General features: G+C 49.8%; 1 protein-coding gene across 1 annotated transcript; it reads right to left on the bottom strand.

Annotated features, from left to right (window-relative positions):
• Positions 1-1,113: 1,113 nt before the first annotated feature.
• On the bottom strand, positions 1,114-5,384 carry fam72a (family with sequence similarity 72 member A). Its single transcript, XM_007899422.2, has 4 exons — positions 4,894-5,384; positions 4,019-4,096; positions 2,256-2,380; positions 1,114-1,254 (listed from the first exon to the last, which is right to left on the bottom strand). Exons 1-4 carry the CDS (start codon positions 5,037-5,039, stop codon positions 1,163-1,165), a joined length of 441 nt encoding a protein of 146 aa, XP_007897613.1. The 5' UTR covers positions 5,040-5,384; the 3' UTR covers positions 1,114-1,162.
• Positions 5,385-12,454: the final 7,070 nt, after the last annotated feature.

Below are 12,454 nucleotides of genomic sequence, written 5' to 3'. Positions count from 1 at the left end.
CCATTCATTACTGCACAAGAGGCTGGTTACCACATCAGCAGTGATTCAATTGCAATGAACACCAGCAGCACAGGCACAGACTCACACTGCAGTTTCAGTATCAGACTCTGTGTTTATTACTGTCAGTGTCTGTGGTTAACCAGGTTCAGTCAATCTGCAGCACTGCGAGCGGTGACAGTGATCGTTTGCTCCTCAGCAGATGTTTCCATTTGGGGGGTTCTGGGGGTGGGGTCAGGGCAGAAGTTGGGATAATAATAATCCCTGCATTTCATATAGCACCTTATCAGGTCTTCAATCGAGACGTCTCAAAGCACTTCACAGGATATACTGTAAAGTCCAATGACTCTACATTTTGTGGGCAAAACACTACAGCCAATTGTGAACAAATTATTTTTTATGTATTATATTTAGGTTTCAGGATTAATATAAAACCTGTGGTACCGGCTGCCATGTGATCCTACCAAAATATATCAATTCATAAGAACATCAAATACAGCTAATTCTGTGGAGAATCACAGCACATTTTCTCCCCAATCTATCCTCTGTGTGTGTGTGGCAGATTGGCTCAGTGGGTGTCACTCTCATCACAGGGGCAGAAGGTCACAAAGCAAGCCTGTTGTCTTGAAGCTATGAGATATTACAGCTTGATAAGATGCTGGAAACACGTGAGAGCCTCCTTGCTATGAGGCAGTGCAGACTTGCTCTCGGGCCACTTATCAAGCGCTCTGGGACGCTACCCTGCGTGAAGGGTGCTATATAAAGTTGTTGTTGTTATTTCTGACGTCACAAGCCGCATTTCCTCTGGGACAAGGGAGTCACTGCAGCACTTTAATCAAATGGGATCCGAGTCCTACTCCTCCACATGTGTGACACTCTTTCTTCCTTCACAAGTGCCTGTCCTCGTGTCTCACACACACACAGGCTGCCGGGAGGGTGGCCGCAGTCTGCAACACTGGCATCAGTTTTAGTGTCCGAGAAGCTGAGAGCACTGCCCCAGGTCCAAACTCAGGCATGGCCTGTTCACACCCATCCATGGGCACAGAACCTCAGGTGGAACCCACTGGACAGCTGGTGCTCGAGGCTTTTGGAACTGAGGAATGACAATAAAGCACAATTGCAAAGTAACTGCGAAGCTGAGAAGCTGTGTGACACGTTCACACCATCATCTGATACACTCCTCTTCACACAGGCTGTCATCATCCTCCTCCTCGGCCTCTGTGTCTGACAGATTCCCCCACAACAGCAGCTCCACACCTGAAACACAGCATTCTCAGCCTTAACACCCTGCCCGTGGATACCAGCCTGTAACAGGCCCTAACATCCTGTGTGCCCCCCCACATATACCAGCCCTGACTGGAACAGGCCATAGAGGCAGAGGTTTAACTCCCTGTCTGTGCCGAAAGACTGATCTCAGCGGGGATGGGGCTGGCGTGTGGGGGGGGGGGGGGGGGGTGAATCGGCCAATAATTGGGTCTCAGAAGGGAAATGAGCTGGGCTTTCTCACCCCTGTTTTTAGCCAGAGCCCCTGCTGGAGGTGTGTGTATGTGTGGGTCTCACTGGGGGAAGACAGACCAAGAGGATTGCCAAGTTAGAAGGGGAAAGGGAAGGCAGGAGGGCAGTAACCAAAGCCACAGTCAGAAAGGCAGGCTTTCAGGAGGTGTTGAACACGTTATTGAGGGTGTGAGATGGAGGGTTTTGGGGATGGAATTACAGAGCGGGTGTGTAATGGTGACTAATCTGGGGGAGGCCTGGGAGGTACAGACCGTTGTTCTGGCTCTCTGCACCACACTGGTGGCTCCCTGGTTGTGACAATGGTCAGTGTATTCTTGCTGTGCACCAAACTCTACCTTCTAACCCCCCAGAGACATGTCAAGTGATGGGATTAGAGGTACAGATCAGCCATGATTTTATAGAATGGCAGAACATGCTCGAGGGGCTGAATGGCCTACTCCTGTTCCTATGTTTCTATGTTCTTTTGGAGAGCCTCAGTAACTTGCCGATGAACGTTAGACATAATCAGACATAAACAGATGCTGTTTAAATCAGGGGCTTTAGAAGACCAGGTGCTTCTGTTCACAGTAACATTTACGACAGCCTCTAATAGCACTGGAGATCAAGGGGAGCATGTGTGACACAATGGTTGGTGCTTTGACATAACCAGGCTCTCTCTCAGTTGCCTGTGTGCGGGTGTGAACAATGGGGGCATTGTGTGTGCTGGGACGTTCCAGGCAGTCACTGACAAAGGGCTGACTTACCAGCGGGATCCAGCCTGTTGACAGCACAGATCACCTGGCTGTGAAACATCCAGAAATGGCCGTTGTTACAGGACAGGAGACAAGGTTTGCACGGGATGACCACATGGTAACCTACCACGTTACCACTGCAACAGGAGAGAGAGAGAGAAAGAGTGAGTGACGACTTGGCGTTCTGACTGTCTGTCTCTCTCTGACACAACAACATTCCTGCGTTTTAAAAATAAACCTTACTAAATCACCAAACTAGAGCAAATTGAAAAATGCTGTGCGGAGCAGATTAATACGTCTCATATTCATACCGTAAAAAGCTCAGTGTATGGCGGGGGAATGCTGAATGGATGGAGAGACACAGACAAACTGAGGTGCTGTTTGTTCTCCAGTTTGTCAGGTAAGGACTTTTGTCCACGATATTGAAAGGGAAGCTATTGTGGCTACAATAATATGTGTGACACGGATGAATTTGAAACCTTTCAATGGTGACAGCATTTTCCATCTACACTCTTAATGAATGAGGACATTTACCTTTTACTTCCTTGGTTCATCTACAAATATACGGTTACTACACTTAACAGTAATTACTGCAAAGCTCCTTGAGACATTTTGACGTGATAAGGCACTGTATGAAATGCAGGGACTATAGGTATAATTCAAATGGAAATATCACCATCAGTACAACAGTCACTGGGCCTTTAATTCTCAAAAAGTAGTTAAGATTATATTAATAATAATCCTTGCATTTGATATAATGCCTTATCACGATCATTGAGACGTCACAAACATTTCACAGGATATACTGTAAAGTGGAGTAACTGTGTATTTTGTGGGTGAAACATGAGGCTTGTGCTAATATGCACCAAGTGTAGTTAGTTCCCTTTGTTTTCTGTAAAGGGCAGCGATGTGATGTGACAACTGTGTGGCAGTCGCTGTAAACAGGAAACGCGTCGAGGAGATGAGGCCTTGTGCAGCACACACGAGCTTCTCTGGGAGGCACAGACAGGCTGTTTTATACAGGTCCCCTGTACAGAGAGGAAGCCCTGAACAATGCAGAATGTATCAGAAGCCCAGAGTGACACAGCCCCACTGTGGCCGCACTGTATACAGCTGAAGACAAACAGGGCTGCATGTTCCAACAACAACAGGTTCCCCGCACAATGGGAAGTAAACACTTGGAGGGTTTGTGATGTTCTGCTGTGTGTGTGTCGCTGTGCTGATGGCACCGGGCACTGATCTTAGCCATCAGGAAACCTCGGGCCCGAATCAGCTGACCTCGGCTGGAACTGAGACCTTGGCACAATTGGCCTTGATGTTTGGCTGCGAGCAACGGGAATCCCCAATGCTGATCACATCACTGTGCGGGAACTCCCAGTAACACACACAGTACATCCTCTCACTGGGCAGCCACAATGGGCAGTGGGTGGGTAAGGCAGGGAGAGTCTCGGGGCCTGTTCCCCTGATACCAATTACTCAGTAAACGGTGGGGGGCGAAGCTGGGATTGCGAGCGTGCAGTCAAAGAGCTGCTGTGGTTAGTGCCACAAACAACCAAAGCTTATGCATTTATTTTTATCCCGAGACCCAGACAAAATCCAGACATTCTTTACTCTGTCATCAGTCATTTTCTCTCTGAAATTACAGCTGAGAACATAATAATAATAATCCTCGCATTTGATATAGCGCCTTATCATGTCTTTGAGATGTCTCAAAGCGCTTCACAGAATATACTATAAAGTGAACTGACTGTATTTTGTGGACGAAACATACTCACCATTTTAAGCACGCGATGTCCTTTATTTTACATTTGCAGCTTTCTGTGGAATAACAATTACCCACAAAGTCCACGGCCCTGTAATTTAGAGCAGTCTGTGTGTGAGAAACAGCTGTCTACTGACAGGAGCCGAGCTCCCCTGCGCGATCAGCCCAGCCACACCTTCCCATAGCCTGTGTCAGCACAGCCCTCCTCACCCCCCACAGCCCTCCTCACCCCCCACAGCCCTCCTCACCCCCCACAGCCCTCCTCACCCCCCACAGGCCTTCTCATCCCCCATAGCCTGTGCCAGGCACAACGCTCCTTACGCAGGTAACACGCCTGTTACACTGAGCAGGTAACATGCCTGTCACCTGGTGCAGGTAACACACCTGTTAAACAATGCAGGTAACACACCTGAGCTGCAATGCCCTTGAAGCCACAACACCTCAAACCCGACATACCGTCTTTGCAGCAGTACAGGATGGGAGACAGGTGAGTGCAGACAGACGTGTTACAGCACACAGGCAAACACTAGCTCTTGTTCGCCAAATGTCTCACATCATTGAGAGAAATTGAGAGAAATTCCTTAAGTGCCCATGTGGCTAGACAGGCAGAAAGAAAGGAAAACAGACAGACAGGCAGACAGACAGAGACAGACAGCTAAACCCTGTTAGCATTTGGGGGCCAGGTTTATAGTGATACAACAGACAAGAAAGTCAAATATTTCCTTATTAAACCATGGGATGCAGGGTGGTGCGACAGAGCAGTGAGTGAGCCATGAGCTTACAACATTGTGTATTTACACAGCGCCCTTCACACAGGGTAGCAGGGCACCAAGTCGAGCCTGGGGGCGGTAAGCGTAGGCACGATCTGAAGACGTGGAGAAGGCTTACCTGGTGGGTGGGATGTCAGTGGAGTAGAGCTCAATGTCAGTGTCTGCCAGTAAGACAGCCCTCATACCCCGGGCACACAGAGAGCTCTCACAGAACTTACAGCAGAGCATCATGACCAGTTTGTTCTTAAACGTTGAGGTAGGCATCTCGGAGTCAGGTTAGGTGACCAGCAGCCACCTCACTTGCCTTCGCCTTATTTAGCTCGTGATAGTCTGTCCGTAACCCGCTTTACTGTGATTATTTATTTACACTCTGCTATCTCACTGTAATCTCCTGACTCGCCAATAATCTCTAACGCTTTATTGCTTAATATTCACCAAACCCAGTCCCCAATAAAACGATGACTGTACTCTTGTGTTTCTGGGTCACTTTATGAAAGGCAGATTGATTACTGCTGCTGAATAATAAGAAAATATACCACAATATTGGTTTCGAAAAAAAAAATCCAGGCTTTAAAAGCTGCAGTAATCCTTTCCTCCACTACTGTCTCACTCGCATCTCTCTCTCTCTGTGCGTGTGCTTCAGATGTCCTCTGCCTCTCCTCACCTTGCCCTGATTTCATCCAGTTTCTCTGGCGTGGACCTGCCGGGCTCGGATGGAGGGTGTGTGTCAGTCAGCACACGGCTCCCCGCTCCAGCACCAGTCTCTCGTCTGTCCAACCGACTGACTGACTGACTGACTGACCAGACTGCTGTCACCGCTGTGTCACAGTTAGTTACTGCAGTGTGTGGTGACCACTCTCTCTACGGCCACAATGTCTCAGTGGGTACAGCTTTGCTCACTTTCGATCCGTCTTTCGCTGTATCTGTTCCTCTCACTTTCAGTACCAGTTTCACACACAGAGTCAGTCAGTCTCACTCTCACTCTCTCCCCCCCACTGGCTGTGTGTGTGTGTACAGTAAGTGTCTCACTCTCACTCTCTCCCCCCCACTGGCTGTGTGTGTGCCTCTCTCTGTCCCCCCCTCCCTCACACCTCTCTGTGTCTCAGATTGTCTCTCAGCGCGTGTGTGTGTCTCAGTGTCTTCACTCTCAGTGTGAGTGTCAGTGAGTGAGACTCAGTGCCAGTGAGTGTGTCAGTGAGTGAGCCTCAGTGCCAGTGAGTGTGTCAGTGAGTGAGCCTCAGTGCCAGTGAGTGTGTCAGTGAGTGTGTCAGTGAGTGAGCCTCAGTGTCAGTGAGTGTGTCAGTGAGTGAGCCTCAGTGCCAGTGAGTGTGTCAGTGAGTGAGTGTCAGTGAGTGTGTCAGTGAGTGAGCCTCAGTGCCAGTGAGTGTGTCAGTGAGTGAGCCTCAGTGCCAGTGAATGTGTCAGTGAGTGAGCCTCAGTGTCAGTGAGTGTGTCAGTGAGTGAGCCTCAGTGCCAGTGAGTGTGTCAGTGAGTGTGTCAGTGAGTGAGCCTCAGTGTCAGTGAGTGTGTCAGTGAGTGAGCCTCAGTGTCAGTGAGTGTGTCAGTGAGTGTGTCAGTGAGTGAGCCTCAGTGTCAGTGAGTGTGTCAGTGAGTGAGCCTCAGTGCCAGTGAGTGTGTTAGTGAGTGAGCCTCAGTGTCAGTGAGTGTGTCAGTGAGTGAGCCTCAGTGCCAGTGAGTGTGTCAGTGAGTGAGCCTCAGTGTCAGTGAGTGTGTCAGTGAGTGAGCCTCAGTGTCAGTGAGTGTGTCAGTGAGTGTGTCAGTGAGTGAGCCTCAGTGTCAGTGAGTGTGTCAGTGAGTGAGCCTCAGTGTCAGTGAGTGTGTCAGTGAGTGAGCCTCAGTGTCAGTGAGTGAGCCTCAGTGTCAGTGAGTGTGTCAGTGAGTGAGCCTCAGTGCCAGTGAGTGTGTCAGTGAGTGTCAGTGAGTGAGCCTCAGTGCCAGTGAGTGTGTCAGTGAGTGAGCCTCAGTGTCAGTGAGTGTGTCAGTGAGTGAGCCTCAGTGCCAGTGAGTGTGTCAGTGAGTGAGCCTCAGTGCCAGTGAGTGTGTCAGTGAGTGAGCCTCAGTGCCAATGAATGTGAGTCTCTAATGACAGTTGACTCTGGAACGTTCAACAATTCAAATTCTGAGCGACGTGCTGATTGGTCGCTGGGTTCCGCTCCTGTGATTGGCTGCGCTGGTTTTCGATTCTGATTGGTCGCGGTGGGGGGGCGTCCGCTGCTGTGATTGGCCGCGCGGGGCGGGGGGGCGGAACTCTGCTGTCGTGATTGGCCGCGGGGCTCCGCTCCTGTGATTGGTTCTCAGGTGGGGATTTAAACATGGCGCCAGTAGCTGTCCAATCAGCTGCTGCTGAGACAAAGCCTCAGGTGGAACCTTTCTGGGAACTGAGACTTCATTTAATGTGGAAATAAACTGTGAGCAGAGACACAGTGTTATAATAGTAATAATAATAATAATCATAATTATAATCCTCGCATTTGATTTGGTCTTTGTTATTAACTTTTGAGACGTCGCGAAGGCGTGAAAAGCGCTATATCAAATGCAAGGATTATTATCATTGTTATTATTGTTATTATTAGCGATGCCGCCATGTTCCAAGTTACCTTATGCGATATAGTTTGGGACCCGACGCGTGCAAGCGACCGCCAGGATAGTGACAGGCGACCTGGATGGACCCTGGGTCTTCTTTCGTATCGTTTCTTCCGCGGGCGTCCGAAACCCTCGTACACGCCTTCATTACATCGGGGCTCGACTATGCAAACTCACTGCTTGTCGGCCTCCCCAACTCCTCCCTCCACAGTCTGCAGATCATCCAGAACTAACTCTGCAGCCCGTGTCCTCTCCCACACCAGGCTCCGTGACCCTATCACCCCCATCTTTGCCAACTCCACTGCCTTCCCATCACACAAAGGATACAGTTCCAGATCCTGCTCCTCACCTTCAAAGTCCTCCATGGTCTTGCTCCCCCTACCAACCTGTTCGCTCCCTCTGCTCAGCAGGCTCCAGCCTGCTTCACATCCCCCGCCTCGCTTGCCCCACTATCACAGGTGGGCCTACCGCCATTCTGCACCCACCCTCTGGAACACCATCCCGCAGTCCCTCCGTCTCGCCCCCTTCCTCACCACCTTCAAGACCCCCCTCTTCAACCATGCTTTCGATCTTCCTGCTTCCCCCCCCTGCCCTCCACCCTCCCCCACCCCAACCCTCAGCTCGGGTCTGTAACTCTGTCTGTCCAGCACCTTGGCACGTCCTCCCGACGTGAAAGGCGCTATACAAATGTAATTTTGTTGTTGTTGTCTAGCAATTCGTGTTTGTCTCCTGTTTGCTCCGCTCCACCTCAACATTGGCGGGCAAGCCACTGTGCCGTGTTTGCCTGCACAACATGCCTAAAATCCTACAATTTACAGGCAGAAGTGTAATCAAGCGACCTGTTTCAGTTCCAATTGATTTTGTTTCTGTAAAACTCACTTTGTATTTGTGTAAGTTATTTATAGGAATTCCTCGAAGGAAAGAAGACCAAGGTCCATCCAGTTCTCTTTCCACCATCTTGGTCTTGATGACATGATAAGGCGCTATATATATACACACACAAGGACGATTGCGTTTTATTGTTATTGACAACAACAACTTGCACTGATACAGCACCCTTCACACGGGGAGTGTCTCTGAGTGCTGAGCGTCCCAGAGGCCCTGCCACCTTTTCAGCCTGTACTGTACTATAAAGAAGAGTGTGATTTAATGCAAAATTCATTTGCTCTTTGACTGACTGTAGGTGGCATAGAGACCCAGGTGTCGAGACACACAGCCCCAGGTGTAGAGACACATAGCCCCAGCACATTCTGTGTGCACATTAACTCCATTCAATCCCAACAGCAGCAGTGAAACCCCAGCTTTGAAAACGAACACCTTTAAGACAGTTTCTGAATTGATTATTATTTAGTTAACGCTGCGAAATACCTGCTTTAACTACTTGCTGTTCCTGACATTTTAAAGCCGGGGATTCTGTGAAAGGAATCACTGTTTCCAATCAGCGTGAATCATCTCTTTCAGTCAGATTTGTTTTTCTACTTTGAGATTTTTTTTCCCTGTAGCAGCTGAAATGTGGGGGAATGAGAGCCACAGACTCTGCTCCCTCCCATTTTCCACTGTGGCTTTCGCTCACATGTGTTTTCCATCGTCTGGGAGATGCTGGAATCCATGTGCTGTGTATATTCTGGGGCTGATTATTGTAGACCTGCATTGCTGGAAGCTGCCGTGTAAATCAGGGCTTTGCACTGTCTGTCACAAGGGAATGAGACAGACGCCCTGTGTCTATGATTGCTCTACTCCATAGGTACCACCATCATGACTTGTCTCCCAGGTTATAATAGGATCAGGAAAAGCCAGTCATCCCACTGAGTCTCCTTAAAACGAGGCCATTTAGGAGTGAAACCAGGAGGCAGTTTTTCACCCCAAAGGTGGTGTAGATCTGGAACTCTCTCCCTCCCTCAAAAGGCTGTGGATTATGGTTGGATCCATTCAAATTTTCAAGCTGAGGTGGACAGATGTTTGTTAGGGATCTGGGGTAAGAGTGGGTAACTGGAGTTGAGGTACAGATCAGCCATATTATAGAATGGCAGAACAGGCTCAAGGGGCTGAATGGCCTACTCCTGTTCCTACGTTGCTATATTCGTATGAGTCTGCTTATGACAACAGCACAAATCATGTTTCTCCATATACATTAATAACCTTATTTACCAAGTAATTTGAAACATGACATGATATGTCATATGGTAAGTGTAGTATACTAAGAAGAACTAGGCAACTTTGGATCTAAAGTTTTCAAAGCTTCCCACTCTGTTGTAGACTAATCCAGACAGAATAAATAGCTATCAACATCTCCATTATTGTACCGTGCGACTACCTGGATGGTAGAAGGTGAACTAGATGGACCTTGTTCTTTTTTCATCTAGTAATCCCTATGTTCCTATGTTCCTAAATCTCTCTCACACACCGCACACCGCACCTAGCCTTGTATCCATGGTTTTCTGAGGCAATAGGTTGCATATTTTCATCAGCCTTTGTGTTAACGAGATATTTTTCTGGTCTCCTGTTTCACCGGCTTAGCTCCACTTTTAAAGTCCTTTTGTCCTGGATCCCCCCCTAACTCATTAATATGTGTAATACTAATGCCTGTGGTTCACACAGCGCCTCATCACATCACAACGTCACAATGTGCAAGCTTCTCTGACTGTTATTTGAGCAGCCGTGGTTTGGCGATCTTCTCCAGAGATGGTCTGCACACAATGCTCAAACTAATCGATTTGCAAATCGTTTTTCCGGGTTAATAATCCCTTTAAAAAATAATTTGGTCACTTAATCCACGACTGTTTGTGGGACGCTGCTGTGCACAATTGATTGCCGCGTTTCACCCACAAAATATAGTCACTGCACTTTACAGTGTATCCTGTGAAGCTTTGTGAGGCATCTCAAAGACGTGATAAGGCGCTGCTCAAATGCAAGTATTATTATTGTTATGAATTACCTTTGTTTGTGTTGAATTTCGGGTGTGGGAGGAACAGGATCTGGACACCGGGAAACCGGGAAAACCCCGGCTCTTTCTTTCAAACAGTCATGTAGGATCTTTAACTTTCTCCAGATGAGCCGATGGGCTGGGCCTGTCATCCCAGGCCTGGCTTCTCCTCACAGTCACTGCTCCCTATGTCAGGCTGGAGTTGCACACAGAGGGTTCACACCAGCTTTGGCTGTGAACAACTGCCTGGAGTAAAGCTGGCTTGTTACTCTCTCAGCACGCGATAGGGAGTGGTGTGTTTTCATCACTTCGCACCTCGACTGTTCCAACACCCTCATCACTGGTCTCCCAGCTCTACTACCCGCAAAATCTAACTAATTCAGAACTGTGTCACCCATATACTCACCTGCTCAAATCTCTGTACCCCCATCGCACCAGTCCTCGCCAGGCTCCACTGTCTCAGAGCTGTTTTTTAAATGAATCCAGTTTCCTGGCCTCGACCGCCCTTCTGGACAATCTGTTAATTAATAATAATTTATAATCCTTGCATTTGATAGAGCACCTTATCGCGTCTTTGAGTCGTCTCAAAGCGCTTCACAGAATATACTGTAAAGTGAATTGACCGTATATTTTGTGGGTGAAACGCGGCAGCCAATTACCCTTGGAATAAAGAAAAACTTACTGGTATCTGTCTTGAAATCGCCCTTTTGCAAACTCTAAGCCCACGACCTCTTGTTCTGCTGTCTCGGTGCATCTTAAGGTAATGTATTGTTCTGGGGTGACACTTTCAATCGACATTAAAACATGATACAAGGTCCCGCTCCGAGAGGCCTTCTCTCGAGCCTTCGCTTGTCTAATTTATCTGTAATGGCTGTTGAATCTCCCGCTTTACTGTAGGGGGAATATGATGGTTCCTCTAACACGTTGTGTTAAGAGTGAGGGGCAAGTTCAGAGTCAGCCAAGAACAGTGAAAGGCATTTGGAGACAGAATGGGGGGAGGGGGGCAATCCTCTGATTCCTCTACACACTTCCACTCCCAAACTGAAGGAAGCGCTCCTCAGTTTCGCAGCAGGAATATTTCTGGGAGAGGATAGAGCTGTGGGAGGGTCTGTGTGTGGGGGGGTCCTTTGGATAGAGTTAGGGACTCTCTTGACCAAGGTTGGAGTTCCTCGCTATCACAGGCTGTGAGAGGGAGGGAGGGAGGGAGTGTGTGAGAGGGAGGGAGGGAGTGTGTGAGGGAAGGACTGTGTGAGAGGGAGGGAGGGAGTGTGTGAGAGGGAGGGAGGGAGGGAGTGTGTGAGAGAGGGAGGGAGGGAGTGTGAGGGAGGGAGAGTGGAGTGTGTGAGAGGGAGGGAGGGAGAGTGGAGTGTGTGAGAGAGGGAGGGAGTGTGTGAGAGGGATGGAGGGAGTGTGAGAGGGATGGAGGGAGTGTGAGAGGGAGGGAGGGAGTGTGAGAGGGAGGGAGGGAGGGAGTGTGTGAGAGGAGGGAGTGTGAGAGGAGGAGGGCGGGAGTGTGTGAGAGGGAGGGAGGGAGTGTGAGAGGGAGGGAGGGAGTGTGAGGGAGGGAGAGGGAGTGTGTGAGAAGGGGGAGGGAGTGTGTGAGGGAGGGAGAGGGAGAGCGAGGGAGGGAGTGAGTGTGAGAGGGAGGGAGTGTGAGAGGGAGGGCGGGAGTGTGAGGGAGAGAGTGAGTGTGTGAGAGAGGGAGGGAGGGAGTGTGAGAGGGAGGGCGGGAGGGAGTGTGTGAGAGGGGGAGAGGGCGGGAGTGTGAGAGGGAGGGAGTGTGTGAGGGGACAGAGCGGGAGTGTGTGAGAGGGAGGGAGTGTGTGTGAGGGAGGGAGTGTGAGAGGGAGGGAGGGAGTGTGTGAGAGGGAGGGAGTGTGAGAGGGAGGGAGGGACGGAGTGTGTGAGAGAGGGAGGGAGTGTGAGAGGGAGGGGGAGGGAGGGAGTGTGAGGGGGGGGGGGAGTGTGTGAGAGGGAGGGAGGGCGGGAGTGTGAGAGGGAGGGAGGAGTGTGAGAGGGAGGGAGGGCGGGAGTGTGTGAGAGGGGGAAGGGAGTGTGAGAGGGAGGGAGGGCGGGAGTGTGTGTGAGGGAGGGAGTGAGAGGGAGGGAGGGAGTGTGTGAGAGGAGGGAGGGAGTGTGAGAGGGTGGGAGG

The sequence above is a fragment of the Callorhinchus milii genome, unplaced genomic scaffold (assembly GCF_018977255.1).
Source record: "Callorhinchus milii isolate IMCB2004 unplaced genomic scaffold, IMCB_Cmil_1.0 Scaffold19, whole genome shotgun sequence".
Lineage (NCBI taxonomy): Eukaryota > Metazoa > Chordata > Chondrichthyes > Chimaeriformes > Callorhinchidae > Callorhinchus > Callorhinchus milii.
This window is presented reverse-complemented; position numbering and strand designations above follow the sequence as displayed.

Bases quoted from the DNA above. Each gene is read 5' to 3' on its own strand.
- fam72a (XM_007899422.2), bottom strand. From the start codon at position 5,039: ATGCCTACCTCAACGTTTAAGAACAAACTGGTCATGATGCTCTGCTGT. The intron at 4,097-4,893 runs GTAAGCCTTCTC...TCTAAATTACAG, and splicing joins ACTGACATCCCACCCACCAG to GGCCGTGGACTTTGTGGGTA. The intron at 2,381-4,018 runs GTGAGTATGTTT...CTCCTGTTGCAG, and splicing joins GACATCGCGTGCTTAAAATG to TGGTAACGTGGTAGGTTACC.